Source organism: Aspergillus terreus, genomic scaffold (assembly GCF_000149615.1).
Source record: "Aspergillus terreus NIH2624 scaffold_3 genomic scaffold, whole genome shotgun sequence".
Lineage (NCBI taxonomy): Eukaryota > Fungi > Ascomycota > Eurotiomycetes > Eurotiales > Aspergillaceae > Aspergillus > Aspergillus terreus.
In genome coordinates this window covers 2344994-2360925 of record NT_165926.1, presented here as the reverse complement: position 1 = coordinate 2360925, position 15932 = coordinate 2344994, and the positions used below count along the sequence as shown (strand labels likewise).

At 52.6% G+C, this 15932-nt stretch overlaps 7 protein-coding genes across 7 annotated transcripts; 4 read left to right on the top strand and 3 right to left on the bottom strand.

Annotated features, from left to right (window-relative positions):
- Window positions 1-1101: 1101 nt before the first annotated feature.
- On the top strand, window positions 1102-1452 carry ATEG_02734 (uncharacterized protein; the record flags this gene model as incomplete). The annotated part of the gene is made up of 1 exon (XM_001211912.1): window positions 1102-1452. The coding sequence occupies one exon, from the start codon at window positions 1102-1104 to the stop codon at window positions 1450-1452; it is 351 nt and encodes a 116-aa protein (XP_001211912.1).
- Window positions 1453-1600: 148 nt separating this feature from the next.
- On the top strand, window positions 1601-2500 carry ATEG_02733 (uncharacterized protein; the record flags this gene model as incomplete). Its single annotated transcript, XM_001211911.1, has 1 exon — window positions 1601-2500. One exon carries the CDS (start codon window positions 1601-1603, stop codon window positions 2498-2500), a length of 900 nt encoding a protein of 299 aa, XP_001211911.1.
- A 392-nt stretch (window positions 2501-2892) lies between these two features.
- ATEG_02732 (TFIIH/NER complex subunit TFB2) lies at window positions 2893-4434 on the bottom strand (the record flags this gene model as incomplete). Its single annotated transcript, XM_001211910.1, has 3 exons — window positions 2893-4063; window positions 4172-4259; window positions 4311-4434. 3 exons carry the CDS (start codon window positions 4432-4434, stop codon window positions 2893-2895), a joined length of 1383 nt encoding a protein of 460 aa, XP_001211910.1.
- Window positions 4435-5806: 1372 nt separating this feature from the next.
- On the bottom strand, window positions 5807-6738 carry ATEG_02731 (DUF3632 domain-containing protein; the record flags this gene model as incomplete). The annotated part of the gene is made up of 2 exons (XM_001211909.1): window positions 5807-6306; window positions 6357-6738. 2 exons carry the CDS (start codon window positions 6736-6738, stop codon window positions 5807-5809), a joined length of 882 nt encoding a protein of 293 aa, XP_001211909.1.
- Window positions 6739-7735: 997 nt separating this feature from the next.
- ATEG_02730 (uncharacterized protein) lies at window positions 7736-8236 on the top strand (the record flags this gene model as incomplete). Its single annotated transcript, XM_001211908.1, has 2 exons — window positions 7736-7831; window positions 7880-8236. The coding sequence occupies 2 exons, from the start codon at window positions 7736-7738 to the stop codon at window positions 8234-8236; spliced, it is 453 nt and encodes a 150-aa protein (XP_001211908.1).
- A 716-nt stretch (window positions 8237-8952) lies between these two features.
- ATEG_02729 (RNA helicase aquarius) lies at window positions 8953-12881 on the bottom strand (the record flags this gene model as incomplete). The annotated part of the gene is made up of 3 exons (XM_001211907.1): window positions 8953-12461; window positions 12508-12608; window positions 12670-12881. 3 exons carry the CDS (start codon window positions 12879-12881, stop codon window positions 8953-8955), a joined length of 3822 nt encoding a protein of 1273 aa, XP_001211907.1.
- A 273-nt stretch (window positions 12882-13154) lies between these two features.
- On the top strand, window positions 13155-15471 carry ATEG_02728 (THO complex subunit THO1/HPR1; the record flags this gene model as incomplete). The annotated part of the gene is made up of 7 exons (XM_001211906.1): window positions 13155-13394; window positions 13458-13540; window positions 13638-13704; window positions 13755-14432; window positions 14479-14628; window positions 14675-14988; window positions 15045-15471. The coding sequence occupies 7 exons, from the start codon at window positions 13155-13157 to the stop codon at window positions 15469-15471; spliced, it is 1959 nt and encodes a 652-aa protein (XP_001211906.1).
- Between the last annotated feature and the right edge of the window lie 461 nt (window positions 15472-15932).

The following is a 15932-nucleotide window of genomic DNA, read 5'->3' as shown; positions in this document are numbered from 1 at the left end:
AGGACAGTATCCTCCCCGGTGAAATCGTAGATGTGAGACTTCCGAATCACCAGCTCTTCCCTGTCCATGGAGCCGTACAGGATTCTCCCGTGTTGGGGACTCTGATATCTGATCCACGAGTTTTTCTCGCAGAGGTTCAGCCTGTTGCACGCGGTTCTGCCCTGTGGTGCCATGACTGGATGCGTGGACATGCAGAGGATGGAGAAGCCTAGAGGATTTGAGTAAGAAGAACGGAAGAAAGGGAAAAGTGGGAGAGAGTTACATCAGACTTTGTCACTCCCTGCGAGATATACAAAACTTATGAAGAGTAGCCGTCAGTCTCTGAGACGATGGAGCACCTGAAGTGTGGCTCTGTAGGGCTTACTTAGCAATATGTCTGAGCATTCCAGGTGTCAAGATGCTTTTTACCTGCGAGTTGAGGTTGCAGTTCGGGTTTTCTTGCGGGTTCCTCGATAGGGTTGATCCCAAGAGCAGACTGGCCGAGGACAGCGTTTGAGATAGCAACTCTCAACCTGAGAGAAGGCCTTATTACGCCGTACCTATCACCAGGTTCCTTGACGCTTCTCAGGAGATCATCCAGGATTGACGCAGAAGCGGTGTATAGCCGTGATGGCCTGAAGAAGGGTGATCAGACTGTTGTTAACGCTCTGCTCGTCTCTGCTTTTCGCAGACGTATTCACTTCGTACCCAATTATTACCTCCCACTGTTGCAATAGGATTGTCTGGAAGGTTTGGAGGGTTCGCCAATTGAGGTTCTGATATGGGCGAGGTAATTCCGAAACTCGCCATCGGCGGCAAGGGCCGTTCGAGACGTCGCAAGATGGGGTTCAGGCCAAATTGCCCGGGATTCAGAGCTGCTGGGGAGTGTAGAACAGTATATACTGCTCCTGCGTTACTCTGGAGTCATATCTCTTGAGTCTGTGGCAGCTTGCGTCCAGTCGGCATGAATCTTGGGCGGTTGGCCGAACAATACTGAAATGAGAAGTCATAAAAACGCAAGAATCAACTGGTGTATTGATGATGAAAGGAAAAGAAGTGTGTATGGGGGAGGAAGGGGACTTACGTATGGATCAGGCTGCGACGACGACTTCATCGTGGGTAATGGGAGTGGCTGTGACTGCAGTATATCAACCCAATTCCCCAAACTCCATTCTTCCTCACTCTTTCAACTTCACCAACACCGCTAATTTACTACAATCGCCGCTTCCGTTTCATTCACTGCGTCTTCTGAACGTGCCTACTCTTTCTACTCTCCAGACACAACACGAAAATGTTCGGAAAGAAGAGCCGCAGGGCTTCACTGCTGAAGCGCCTCAGCGCCATTTGGGAGGCTCCACGAGCAAGTCTCTCCAGACTGAGCCACAAGAGAGCGACGAGATCGTCTTCATCTTCGATCAATACCGGCAAAAGCAGCCAAACCTCCTTCCATTCATTTACCTCGCCTTCATCTGATATATCGAAGCCACCATCTCCTCCTCCCACTCCAGCACCGGAAGAGAAACCTCTTCCCAAACGCCAACACACCTCCATCATATACAGCCCGAGGCCGAGAAAGATTTCGTCGCTCATCCTTCATAAAAACACTCTCGACCTGAGCCTGATGGAAGCGAATCGACGGTGGGTGCAAGGGTATACTGATCCGGACGATGAATTCGAAGATGTGCCTCCCATTCTTTCTGACTCCTACAGCAGCAGGGTTATAGATCTCGTTATCCAGTACGAACAGCAATCCGGTCGGCCCTACACTGGCCCCGGCGTCGCATGGGTGGCTGAAGCCAAAGCTGCTCGCCAGGCCCATGACGGACAGGTTTCGTCAGCGGTACCCCAGGCAGCACGCGTCGTAGAGAATCAACCTCCTCGCGGGGTATGCTATGACGTGCTGCATGACAAGGTCGAGATGTCTATTCCCCTGCAGGCGACGGAGCCTAATAGACAGGCGCCTCAATCTACCCCCAAGCAAGTCTCTCCAAGACGGGTCCAGGAGCTGAGTGGTCGACCCAAGCCATCTCCACTCAAATCTGCACACGCAGAGGAAGCCAAGGTGTCGCTGGTGCAGCGTTCCAAGAAGGACCAGGAGAACGTGATGACCTGCCGCGAGGTCGAGTCTACCAAAGACGTCCCAGTTCCCACGTCAGAAGCCCCGTCTGGAGACACGCAGGACTCACTTGCAACCATCTTTGGAGCCAAGCAGCAAGTGAATGACCTTACCAAAGTGACGGAAGCGCAACCGCGGCAGTACTGGTTGGGACGACTAGTCACCCTCATCAATGCCTTTCACTACGAGGACTCGTTCCATCACCCCGACATTGCTACCGGATTCAGCATGCTCTCCAGCTATTCCCGTCCCTTGGGTGATACATCGTCCAAGCCTTCGCTTTACCGCACGAAGCGCGCATTCATGGTTCTTGAAAACGAATGCGTGACTGACGAAGCTGCCGCCAGTCTTTGCGAGTTCCGAGACGAGTATATTCGTCATTATGGGGATCGGTGGATGGAGTAAAAGCCTTGAGCCAGTGGAAGACACTGTTGTTTGTTCCTTGATTCATGTATTGTTTCTTCATGTCTTGAATTTGTCTGATATCCCAATTGGTCGGCGGTGTGTCGGAGTCTACTCATTATTGTTGTATGCTCAATTCCTGGTGTTTGTTCGTTGTATGTCTTTCCTAGTTTCTGTTGACTGATGCCTGTACTTTACTACGACGCACGAAAGATACCCCAGAATGGATTCAATTTTTCACGATGCTACCTCTAGGCGCTACAAGTCGAGACTGAATATGTACTACCTCACTCTTAGTTGAATACGTAATTGTAGATCTTATTATACCTGGAAATAACCCCACCGAACGCCATCCTGTATCATACATGCGCAATGTCAATGCCCTCCTAACCCGGTCATTTTCGACTCCGCAAGAAAGCGGCCACCTGCTCATGTCGAGTGACAAAGAACATACGCTTTCGGTTCGACTTCCAAACGAGAACTCCAATCTCCTCCGCATATCGACAGGGGTCTTCGTACTCCGCCAAGCTGGCAAAATCCTTGAACAAAAAGCCCGCGGTGGCCTTGACACGGTCCCGTTCCAGCTGCCACAGCCGGATCTGATCGACAACCGTGGGCGGCAGAACAGACGGCGGGATGCCCGCCTGGTTCGACGTGGAGCGGGACACGTTGTGCTTTCGCATCTGCGGATGCGCATGGGTAGCGAGGTACGAGATGATCTGGTCGGCTGTGATGCCCATCTCGATGGCGCGGCGGACGGACTGGCGGGTGATCTTGCCGGTGATCAGGTTGGGGAAGCGGTATTTCAAGGTGGTGAAGAGGGCGATGAGGGAGATCTGCAGCGGCGACGAGGTGTAGGCGTATAATCTGTAGTTTGTCTCGACGATGATGAAGCCCGAGCCGGCCTTGGCGGAGGACGTACCGTCCGGGCCGGAGAGGGAGCCGGAGATGGGGTTGCTCAAGGAGCTGGCGTCGGAGGTGAGGGTTGTTGCGAGACGGGTGGGGTAGAAGTGGGTGGCATCCGGGGAGTGCTGGTAGACGATGCCGAAGTCGGCCAGGTCGGTGAGGGTGCGGAGTTGGTTGGAGGTCAGGTGCTGCTTTTCGTAGGACTTGCCGAGCTCCAGGCTGCTGAGGAGGAAGACGAAGGAGAGGACCTCGACGCTGTCCATGCCGATGGCTTCGGCACTTTCCACGTAGAGGATCAGGATGTGCCAGACCTGCGTGCTGACGTCTTGGAGGACAAAGGCGAAGCCGTCCTGGGTGATCTCCACGCGGCGGTCGCGAATCTCGACGAGATGGCCTGCCTGGAGGAGTTGCTTCACGCCTTTGCTGAGCGTGACGTCGCGTTGGATGCCGAGTCCGCTTGTCCCCACCATGTACCCCAGAACGCCCTCCCACTGGCGTCGCGCATATTCGTCCAGGTCAGCGATGGTGACAGGAGGATGGTCGGGGAGCTGCGATAATACGCCGAACGATTGTGTCTCTTCGGTCCCGGTGAGGGCTTGTCGAAGGGAGGTGGCGAACGGGTTGGTAACGATGTAGGCGCGGACGTTGTCTGCGAGCGTTCTATTCGACAGGATGTGTAACCGTCCAAGTAAGGATAGAGCGTTGTCGCGTTCTCTAGATTACCCCTCCGTTAACAGCGGTCCATCAGAGCACGACGGAATCACTCACTTCAAGCTATCCGATTTGACCCAGAGCTCCAAATCCTTTGCGGGAAGAGGGTCCTTGAGGTAGAGAAGCGCCATGACAAAACATTTTGCTAGACATCCGATGAGAGTCAGGTCCCCCAAGGCTAGCGCCATCTACATACCCAGGTCTGGCAGCATGCGCCGGAAGATCGCGAGGGCGGTGGATGGTTGCTGGTAGAGCTTCTGGAAGACGGTTCCAGGTAGGCCCTCCAGGTAATCGAAAGGGCGGGAAGGGGCAGCAGCCATGTTGCCGGCAGTGGTGGAATCTGTCACGTCTGAAGCATGATTAGGAAAGGGAGGAGAGGGGAGGACGAAAGGACCCGAGGAGAAGGTGTTGAGAATGAAGCTGGAGTGGAGGATGCTGAGACGATGGATAAGATTGCCTCCGGTGACCGCAGCGGCCACCAAGCGCAGTCCGGGGAATCAACCGATGATCTCACCCGATATCATTCCGCTCTCTCCCAGACTACTCTCCCTTAGATTCTCTGTATTCGACTAGGAAGATGACTGCGCTGCGTTTTGTGAGATCTGTATGTTCGTCTCGTCTCCTCTTGCGTTATACCCAGTCTGACATGATACCAGGTTTGGGAGTCCTTTCGGGCTACCTCGGGGTTAGAACCTCGGTAAGTACAGCCATTCGAATACCGGGCGTTCGTTCTAACAAGTCTGCAGTTTGCTAGATAATGTAAGTTTCATCCTTGGTCTCTGTGAGAAGGTGAATGTGATAAACCATGATACTGGTCTTGAGACCAACAATCGTCTTTATCATGTCGGATGTACTGATCTGTATTGATGCGACTGCAGCTTCGAGTGACGGCTGCTAAACCCGGTGTGGTCAATTTTGAATTGGACATTGAGAAACATCATACGGTGAGACTTCATCCTACGTATGTGTATGATGGCTGGCTGACGATGGCAGAACCGCCTCAGCATCCTTCATGGGGGTACCATCGCTAGCATGGGTATGCAGTCGCACTTATTGTAACCTCTGAGCATGAACTAACGTCTTAACGATGAAGTCGACCTTGGTGGCTCCCTAGCTGTTGCTTCCCGCGGACTGTTCGCTACTGGTGTTTCCACTGATCTCAATGGTGAGCTGGCTGAGTCAAAGCCCTAATGACTGGTTGTATTGATCAGCCATAGTGACGTATCTGAGCTCTGGAGGCAAAGTAGGAGACAAGATCCTGGCGGTATGTCTATCCATATTGAACTTACTTCTGTATAGACTGAAAATACTAATCATATCATAGGAGGTCACCTGTGATAAATGTATACTCCTCTCGGGCATAGATATCCACTGAAACTAACGCCTACAGTTGGAAAAACTCTCGCCTACACCAATATCAAGTTCCTCAACTCCCAAGGTGAAGTGTTTGCGCGAGGAAGCCACACCAAGTATGCACCTGTTCCTAATAATCCAAATACAATACTCATCTATTCCACAGGTTTGTTGCCCTCGCGTGGAAAGATCCTCAGAACATCACCGAAGAACTCAGCCCACGCAAGCCGTGAATAGGATATTGGGACGGAATAGTATTCAACAGATGCACCAAGCAGACTTGTTTAGATCCATGATAGAAGAAACATACCAAACATACGATTATCAAGATGATCCAGATCAACGCTCCTCTTCGGCCCTCTCCATAGCCAGAACAGCCCGCCGAGCCACATCCCTAGTATCCGCCTCAACCTCCTCACAATCCCGGATAGCACAAAACTGATCCTTCCATAGCTTCCACCGTTTCTCACAAAGCCCCTGAGTCCCTCTATATTTGACCCTCAACCTAATCGCCTCTTTCTTCGGAAGCACCCACAACGGCCCCCCCGCCGTCCCCTCGATAACCTCATCGCGCCCAAACAAAACATGTCCCGCATGGATGACCCACATCGCCGCGACAGCCGTTTTGTACGGAAGGTCCTCTATGGTAGTAGGATCCTGCGACACGATGTCTGGTCCGCCACGGACGGGGACTGTCGCACCCTCGACCGCCTCGCTCAACGCCCATATGGCCTGATGCTCGAGCGCGGTGAGACGCTGGCCGAAGGCCCGGGCGGCATAAGCGTGCATGTTGAGGACCTTTTGTTTTCTCACGTCTGTAGGTAATTCAGGTTTGAAGACTGCGCACCTCGTTAGCTTTCGAGAGAGTTATTCGCTGGTGGGTATTTACCTTCCCAGTTGGCCGGAAACTCGGCACCGAATAGCGGCATGTCGCTCCATAGTTGACATTCCTCGCCCCAGATGACGATCGTCCGAGACGGAAGGCGTGTCAGCTCCTTGAGCACGTCAACTAGCTTGTCTTGAGCGGGATCGTCGTGGGGGATCTGGCTGGCAAAGATACACAGGAGCTCCCAGAAGTGCAGTAGGAAACCTTCGGGTTCTCTCTCTGGCCAGTGTGTCATGTACCGCGTGTATAGGCTGTCTAAGGCTGACGCCGTGTCGTCTGCCGAAGTAATAGGGGTTGCCTGGATGGCGGATTCGATAAGACGTGCGATCTCTTCATCGAAAGAGTCGGGGTTGGGGTCTTCTATGTGGAGATGGATGTGTTCCATGATGGTGACTGCGGTTGTAAACAGTAACAGGAGAGGAGGTTGATATGACGAAGATTAGGTAATTCCCGTCTACCTAGGTAGTTATATGGCAAGGTGGGAGAAAGTACGCGGCTGAGGCAGTAAGCTCTCTGCGTGATATCTGTTGGTTCTTTGCTGCTGCTGATCATGCTGGGGATTACATGTGGGCTGACTGCATGATCACCGTCGATCCTACCTCATGCTGACGTTATTGCAAACTCTTTGTTGGCTTTATTGAATGTTGTACTACGGAGGGATAATGCCCTGCCGCCTATGATATCCGAGTGTGCGGGTGCCACTGCATTGCATGAGGTGTTGCAAGTCACATACGACGATCCAGACAGCGATTTCAACTGCAATCACATAAGCATAGAGTTGTGTTACTTTCAAGCAAACGTTCCGAGCTGATTGATACTATACAGAGAATGTCTCTGTGACCGTGACTGCCCAGACATCCGGCAAGGCTTGTGCTAAGTGGCGTAGAACAAAGAAACCTGAATCAGGTGTCGTATGCACGATGCAATAGTCAGGAGATACCAAAGTCTAGCCTCTAGAGGTGCGTAGTGAGAAAAGAAGTAAAGAGAAAGATGCTTCATTAGTAGGATCCAGCTAGAGTGAATGTAGCTGTTCTGGCATATAGCCCTATAACAATTGCCGTATTGGATGTGACTGAGGCTGATCCATTATAGAGAAGCTCTGTACTCTTGAAGAACCCTAATCAATATACCGTCTGTATAGAGGGATAATGTGATGATTGAACATGCTGTAGCAAACAGCAACGATACTCTCTGCAGATGTATGTCAGATATACACCTCAGCTGGCATCTACAATATTGAAAATAGTGTAACCATTCCACTCCAACAGTATACAAAAGCAATTCTATATCACACATCATGGACTATAAAAACACACATCTTCACCATGAAACCAGAAACATCAACCAGACAGCTCAGTTTCCATTGTCAAACAGAAACAACCATGGTCTCTTTCAGCTTCATCCTCACTCTTTCCCTTGCCATCACTTCGGCATTGGCAACTCCAACCCCAACTGATGCAGACATCAACGGGGGCCAGGTACGTCCCACACCCAACAACCCAGCGACAGAACTAACATGCCCAAAGGTCTACACCTGCAAGCGAGGCGCCAACAACGACGGCGAGCTGATTGGCAAAGTCCCCCAGGACAAAGCCATCGGCCATTTCCGTGAGGCCAAAACCAAAGCCGGCAAAAGCGGCTATCCCAAGCGCTTCTACAACAACGAGAACCTCAAGTTCAAGAAGGGATGTCGCGACAAAAAGGTGGAGCTGTGGGAGCTGCCTGTCTTGAACGGTGGGCAGCGGTACGCCTACGACAAGCCGAAGCAGGAGGCTCCTCCGGGCCCGATGCGGGTTTACTACACCAAGGACTTGAAGTTCTGTGGCATTGGGACAAAGTCCAACCGCGATAACTCGGGGCCTGTTCATCTATGCAAGGTCTGAAGGGGGAGGTGGGGGCCTGATCTGTGGCTGGTGCGATGGGGATTGATTGTAGGGTGACGGATGGGGTTGACAGGTGTTTGACTTTCACATTCGCTCTTTAGTTGATATCTGTCAAGGGATCAAGGAGGACCATTGGATTGGATTGTGGGTGAGTCCTAAGGACCTTCAGGGCTCTACATATCAAGACAGACAGGCAGGAAGATCCAATGACTACGTCGGAGTATATTGCATTACTGAAATCATCTATGCCCCCTCAAATACATGCTCGTGCAGAGGGTCTTCGTCCTGTTCCTCGCCAGCGCCCAACATGACTTCGTCCTCATCAATCAGTTCGTCGTCACCATCTGGCATCGCCTCTTCGACGACAACGTTCGCCTCGCCCATAGCCTTGAGCTTGGCTTGTGTCATCTCAAAGACATACTGCCCGAGATGCTCCACGCCCTCCATGGGCGTGCCCTGCACCTCGTCGTCCAGTGATCGTGTGGTTGGGAACATCTCTCCCGGAGCAAGCATGAGCTTATCTGGACGCTGGAACAGCAAATCAAAGGCTGGCTTGAGCTCGTAGCAAGACTCGAAGACTTCACGACGACCAAGAATATAGAGGCCGAGACGAGCACGAGAAAGAGCAACAGTAAGACGGCGGACATCCCGCAGATAGCCGACTGTCCGGGTTCTGGTGAGCGAGAGAATGACATCTGGGAAACGGTCAGTTTATATCACCAAGAGGATAGACGGGGAAAGTACGTACAGTCGTTCTGTTCGCCTTGGTATTTGTCCACAGTTGTCACGATCTTGGGCATGCCGAATAGCGAGTTCTTGGCGCAGCGATGGCTCAAGACATCCTTGATCAGGGCCGTCTGGCCCGCGTAGGTAGCGAGGATGCTGATCTTGGAAGCCGGGTAGCCGAGAAGGCGCATGTACTGGTAGATAGCAACAGCGTACTCGGCCTCACCCAGGTTCTGGATGAAATGAGGCGTGGGCTCTCTTTCTCCAACACCCTGGTAGTCGGGGACGTTGATAAACTGGTAGTCAAACTGGAATCCAGAGTTGGCTTTCTTGAACTCTTCCACACTTTCAACGACCGGCAGATCACCCAGTTGTTTGTATCGCCACCGGAATAGTTCTGCGATGCTCTGCCTACAACGACCCTGCTGGTCAAGTGTGATAACAGGCACACCGAGTCTCACTAGCCGGAGGAACAAACTTTGTTCGAAGTGTGCATACTGTCGGAATGCAAGATTCTGGATGATCGGGGAGTTTTGGAGGTGATCACCGCAAAGGACCATGCGTTTCAAGGGAAGCTCGCCGTTCTTCATGTTTTGAAGAGCGGAAGGGATGAAGCTCTCAATCTCCGTGACTTGCGCCGCTTCCTCCATGACAACATTGTCGTAATGGAAACCCAAATCGGCAATTTCCTGGCGACGCATAGCAGCGTGCGTCGACGTCATCGCAATGATTCTGGCTTCTTTGACAAGAAGATAGTTGGCTTTGTCTTTCGGTTGCCGGAGGATCTCAAATGGTCGGATGTCCTCCAGCTCTGAGAAGATCTTGGCAATGTGTCGCTGGCAGCCCTCGGCCGTATCGATCACGGCCTCTTTCGTTGCCGATGGATCGAACACAGGTTGGGGAGCGGTGGAGAAGTAGGAATGGAATGGGAAGGCCGCGACAATACTTTCGGCGGTACTGTTCTCAGCGCGAGCTACGTCCCAGAACTTCGCCCACGCAGGCTGAATATAGACAGTATTGAAGTATCCAGCAGTCTCGCACGAGTTGCCGTGGGCGCCTTGTGCCCCGATTGACGCTGCCAGTCGCATAACTTCCGAGAGGTAGAAATTGCGGTTGTCGAGGAACGATTCCACCCGACCATACTTGCTATAGCTCGACTCCGTGTCAAGCTCTTCTTCACCGTGACCCAGTCGCAGGAGGTGGCGTTCATCAATGTCTAACGCGACGATTTTCTGGAACAGTTGATTCAAAGCCTGATTACTGTGCGCAACAAGCAGGGTGCGTTCACTCGGGAAATCGTGGTAAATATTGTTGATGATCTGGGTGACAACGTCTGTCTTGCCGGTTCCTGGAGGCCCGACAATGACGGTTAGACCGGGTTGCGTCCCAGATGCGATGGCTTCCACCTGGGCTGGGGTGAACCGGATACTATTGAGCTTCGGAGCATCAATAGGATAAGGACCAGGATTAGGAGGCTTGTAGGTCGAGACACGCAGGGTGCTAGGTCCTGTTCGTTCTTTTTCCACCTGATCTCTTCTGCGCTTTTTCGACTGATTCGTGGGTGGCGGCTTAGGAGCCTCTTCAACGTATTCTAACACATATGGCGGCCCAAAGCTTGAGTTCTCCTCTCCAGCTGGCTCAATCGTCATCCCAGGGAAGCTCTCAACCAGATGTTGCCAGTTTAAGAAGGTATCTCGGAAGTCGACCGACTTGAGACGGTTAGGCAACTCCGTGTACCGAGCACTAGCGGGGTCTCCGTATCCCAAAAAGATATCCTGAATCCACGAAGGGAGTGCGATGTCCGAGACAATGAGCCTTTGCATAGTTTCGAGAATGGACTTGAAGTTGTTCTCTCTTCCCTTCCTTCGCGCAATCACGTTGATAAATGGGTAGATATCTGGCTTTCCCATGGCAGTGCGGTCTTTGTCCGCCTTGAAGGCAGCAGCGTCCAGATTGACCAGCAGTCGGCGAACGCGGGGTCTTGATCGATGTCCGTTAGCCTGGCTGGAGACAGGCTCCCGTAGTGGACGGCCATTCTCATCAAGGACCTGGACAATTTCTGCTGTTCGTAGATGTGTGAGACTAGGGCTCTCGCTGGTGTCTCGTTGTCCGAACTTGTTCGCGCTACTAGGCTGCACGGCGAGGAGAAAAACCACGTCGTCCGGGCGAAGAGACTCCCACTCCCTGCGAATATGGTCTGCAAGCCTGCCGACTTCGATGGCGATCTCGGCTCTCACAAACGCAGGGTTAGCAGAGCCAACCTTCGCTGGCGCAACTTCGACGATGGCGGGTTTCGTGATGGGGATAGCCATGCGCGAAAAACCGTCGAACGTCAAGCTCTTACCATCCCGGCTGGCTCGAGGTTGCATGCGCTTGATGATCGACTCCATGTCCTTGCGAATCTGGAAGAAAGCCTCAGAGCGATAAAGAAGGAAGGACCGCCACAGGAAATCACCGAGACTGAGATACTGGAGGTTCAACTTGGGGATCGCAAGCGGCCGAGATCCGTCGTAGGTTTCGTTCCGAAGTAACGAGGAATCATAGAGGTTTTCTTCTGTCGGAACAATACTGATTTGGGAGACAGCTTCCTGGAACGGAATCTTCTTTTCATAAAAGGACAAGAGGATCTCCAGAAATAGGTGCCGGGTGGGAGTGACCTGCGACTGTTTCGGATAGGATGTCCGGAATCCCAGGTGAGTGCACAAGGCTTCGAGCTCTTGCTCTTCTAACGAAGACAACTGTCCCTCTAGTTCCGAACGCTGTTCGATCGAGCCATAATTAGACAAGGCAAGAATCATGAGTTTGTCCTTGAAATGTTTCATGGCGGTTCTCTGGAGATGCGCAAGAGCCTGGCAGTGTGATTCGTAAATTGCCTGAGGCGACAGAGCCTCTCCCGTGTAATCATCAATCGCAAAGTTCATGAAATGGTTCAGAAGGTTGTAGAAATCGCGGAAAAGCGCATTCTCGGCGGTCCGATACAGCTGGGACAAGCGGATGACGGATAGAAGGTTCAAGTCCTTCAACAGCGTATTGACATAGCGTCTCGTCGGAAGCTGGCTTAGCAGATCAACCAGAAACTCTGAGAAGCGCTCGCAGTACCGGAGATTTTCTGCTTGGTCGGTCTCGGAACCATGCAATCTCCGCAGGAAGTCGAGAAGCATCGTATAGAGCCATGAGCGTTCGAACCGCATCTTAGCCTTCGAAGCATCATCTCCCGCATCATATCGCTTCGCCGCGGCCCTCCATGCCTTTTTTAAGTTTGTTCCTTTTGCCAACACCCGTTCTCTTGCCTCGTCGGTCGAAAGATTATGCCAGATCGAGATGGAAACCAAGGGCGCGCATTCTTTTCTAATCAGGACGTTCTCGAGGGACTGAAACGCGCTAATTATAAACGATACTATCGACAAGCGCGTAGATGTTGCAAGCGACTGATCAATGCTCATGGACAGGATTCGATGGAAGAGGTTTGCGAAGTCGTCCGGTCGGTCGGAAAAGATATCTGAGCGCGTTAGCAACTGCGCCCAGAGAACGGGAAAGCGACATACCCCATATCGGCAGATGTTCACGGTGTTTAACGCTCACAACGAGGGCTATGAGCAACACATGGTAGTTGGAGGCATCTTCCGTATAGGTCGGCCAGAGGAACCTATTTTTTCGAATTAGTCCATTGACACGGAACAGAAAGCTCAACGGGCGATTGCGCGCACTTCTCGAGGATATTCAGGTTCTCCAAGGTCAGGAGTGAGCGAAAACTGAAGTTTTCGGCCTCCAGGGCGTCCCATAGGTCTTTCTTGATGACATCCTGCTTGACTTTTCGGACCTTGGATGTCTTCAGCCAGTGGGTTTTTGCCAGCTGCACCCAAGCACTGTCTTCGCGAAAGTCCTCCACCGTCGGCCGAGAGTCCAGGCCGTGCGCCATTGCCTGACGAGATTGTAGCCCCATTCCTTGACGTTGGGAGGGATGTCAAAGAACTCCGAGCGCGGATCGGGTTTATCTGCGCAAGTGGTTCGTTGCGGCGGAATTACCAATTGGGAAGCTTCTGGCGCGCGGCTAACAAGAGCTGTCGGCGGCTAAAGTCCGCAGAGCCGCAGCGCAACATCCCGTGATTGACATCCTTTGTTGTCAAACGTCACAACAGCACTCTCTTTCTTCCGCAATTCCTCTCTTTCTCCTGATCCATCGACTGTCAGCATGGCGGACGTGGATGTTGAGTCCATCTGTATTTACAGGCGGCTGATCGACGATCTGTTGGCGCGCGCAGACCAAGCCAAACCGGACAAGCAAATCGAACCCCCGTTGACAGAAACACAGTTGGGGGAGAAAATATGGGCTCTCCAGGGAGAGAATGAGCAGGCGGTGGCGCATTTAGGTCAACAGACCCAGTTTGCGGCGGTCGAGATTGCTTTTCGAGAGAAGTTCTACAGTCTCCTGGTACGATCCCTTCTGGTCATTTCGGTTGAACCTCATTCAGAAGGCTAACTATCTTTGCTATAGGCGACGACCTCTATAGACGAGCCGGAATTCATTCATATTTGGAATCTCCTCGACATCATCTCGATCTTCTCCGATAACGGTCAGTAAGCTACCGGCGTTGCGCAGGTCACGGCCTGACATTTCTACAGAACAGTGTGAACCGGGGTTGATATTCTGGTTGATTGAGGAGCTTCTCGACAGTCAGACGATAGACGGCTGTCGTAAAGTCTTTGATTATCTGGAGTCCCGACGAGAGCGCAATACCAAAGTATGGTCTGCCTAGCTTTCGGTCGATCTAGACTACTAACGCGACTGCAGAAACACTTCAAACAGAAGAACCTTATTATCCTCCGTTCGTGCAATGAGTTACTTCGACGGCTCTCGAGAGCTGAAGATACCGTGTTTTGCGGACGGGTCTTCATCTTCCTTTTTCAGAGCTTCCCCCTGGGCGACAAGAGCGCCGTCAACCTCCGGGGCGAGTACCACACCGAAAATGTTACCACCTTTGACGACATAACAAAGGAACCTACAAAGGAGAGCGCCGATACGGATGTGGAAATGGTGGACGAACAAAGCGCGCCACCCGCGGCCGAAGGTCAGAAGGACGAAAGCGAACCCCAGCCAGCTCCCACCGCATCTCAGACTCCCGACTCGTCCAAACCGCCCAAAGTCGTTATTTCTACAAGCGAAGATCGGGAGGAAGATAAGAAGGTTGACTTCGATACTCTCTACCCGATGTTTTGGGGTCTACAGGCGTACTTTTCTGCCCCGACCAAGGTCTTCGACCCTCAGCATTTTGCAACTTTCAAGTCTGGGCTAGAGGCCACTCTGGATGCGTTCAAGAAGGTCAATACAGACCTTGAGAATTCGAATTCCAACCGAGCGTCAGAGGAACTGCGAAAAGCCAACAAGCGCAAGCGAGGGGCCGACGGCCAGGAGATCGGAGGCAGCTTCAACCCGAAGTATCTTACAAGCAGAGACTTATTCGACCTGGAAGTGAGTCTCCACCACGAATTTTCGCTCCCCACGCTGACAGCTCTAGATCAATGACACGGCTTTCAGAAGACACGTTCTCGTGCAAGCCTTGATTCTTCTGGATTTCATGCTTTCACTTACACCGAAAGCGAAAGCGAAGCTGACTGATCTGACCAACAAATCCGTGTTATATGGATTCGTCTTGAATGACGAGGATGTAAGAACGCCCTCAACCAATAAGAAGCATACGCTAACAACCCCAGGCCAAGTGGGCGATCAAGGTCCGAAAAGCCATCGAAGAGTATCTTCAGCAAGGCATTGGTGGGAAATTCTACTACCGGATGGTGGACACGGTGCTGTCGCGAGACAAGAACTGGGTACGCTGGAAGGCCGAAGGGTGTCCGTTGATTGAACGTCCACCGGTCTCCGTGACGGAATACCTCGGTGCTCGTGATGTTGCAACCAAGGTCTATGCCAACAAGCGTCTTCGGGCATCGCCCATGGGGTCACTTGATCTGAAGTTTCTCTCGGACGGCGAGTCCCTTTCGGGCATGGAGCGGTTGAAGGAGGCGGAAAGGTAAACAAGGCTAAGGTTATTCGAAGCCCGGTTGTTCATTGGCTGACATGACGCAGATTTACTGTCCCAAGCTCGGATTCCTTCATGATGGGGATCATGGATGATGACTTAGATCTGGACATGGCTCAGACGGAAGAGGACAAGGATGCCGCGGTCCGGTCGAAGGACAGTAAGATATGGCGTATTTTACGGCTGTCTGCTAAGAGCAAGCTTGCGGCGTTCGACAAGATTGAAGATGGGAAAAACCTGAAAATCCTGTTTGAGGCCCCCCAGCCGACCGAAGGCACTCCACAGGCGCTTGAAGGGACTCCGCAAGCCGCCGAGCCAGCAAAAGCCTCGACAGAGGAGACTACCGCCCAAGAGGAGAGCCAAGAGAACGGAAACGTCGGAAATGGCGAGTCTAAGGAAGACCCCTCTGAAGAGAAGCCAGCCGACTCAGCCGACTCCAACGGTGCGACTGATGTGGACCACCAGACAACGTGAAGGCGAGCCTCGTGAGAATGGTGGTTGGGCAGACCTAGGTAGATGCGAGGGAATTGGAGTCTACACTCCGGACGAAACCATGCTGGATGTGATGTATCGTCCGTGGTGAATCTGGTTGTCTGCATCAATTGTCACCGCACTAGGGATGGTGTCCTGCAGGACAGTGACGAAGTGGGATGGCCGTGGCGGCGGCCTCTTAGAACAGTGCGTCGGCTTTACGGGAGGGCCGTGACGCCCGTTATCACGAGGCAGCTGTGAGATTATGGTGGGGGCTCCCACCACTTCATTGGTCTCTTCTAGGGCCTGACCGGCACTTGGATATCCCCCACCCTGTCGCTCGACCAGATCAGAAGCCTCCGGGCGGCTAGCGGATGCGAGGCCGCAAGCGGCTGGTGCGAGGGAAGGGCTAGAATCCGAAAGACGGGAGACGGAGGACGGCTGCTGGGAACGGGACGATGTTG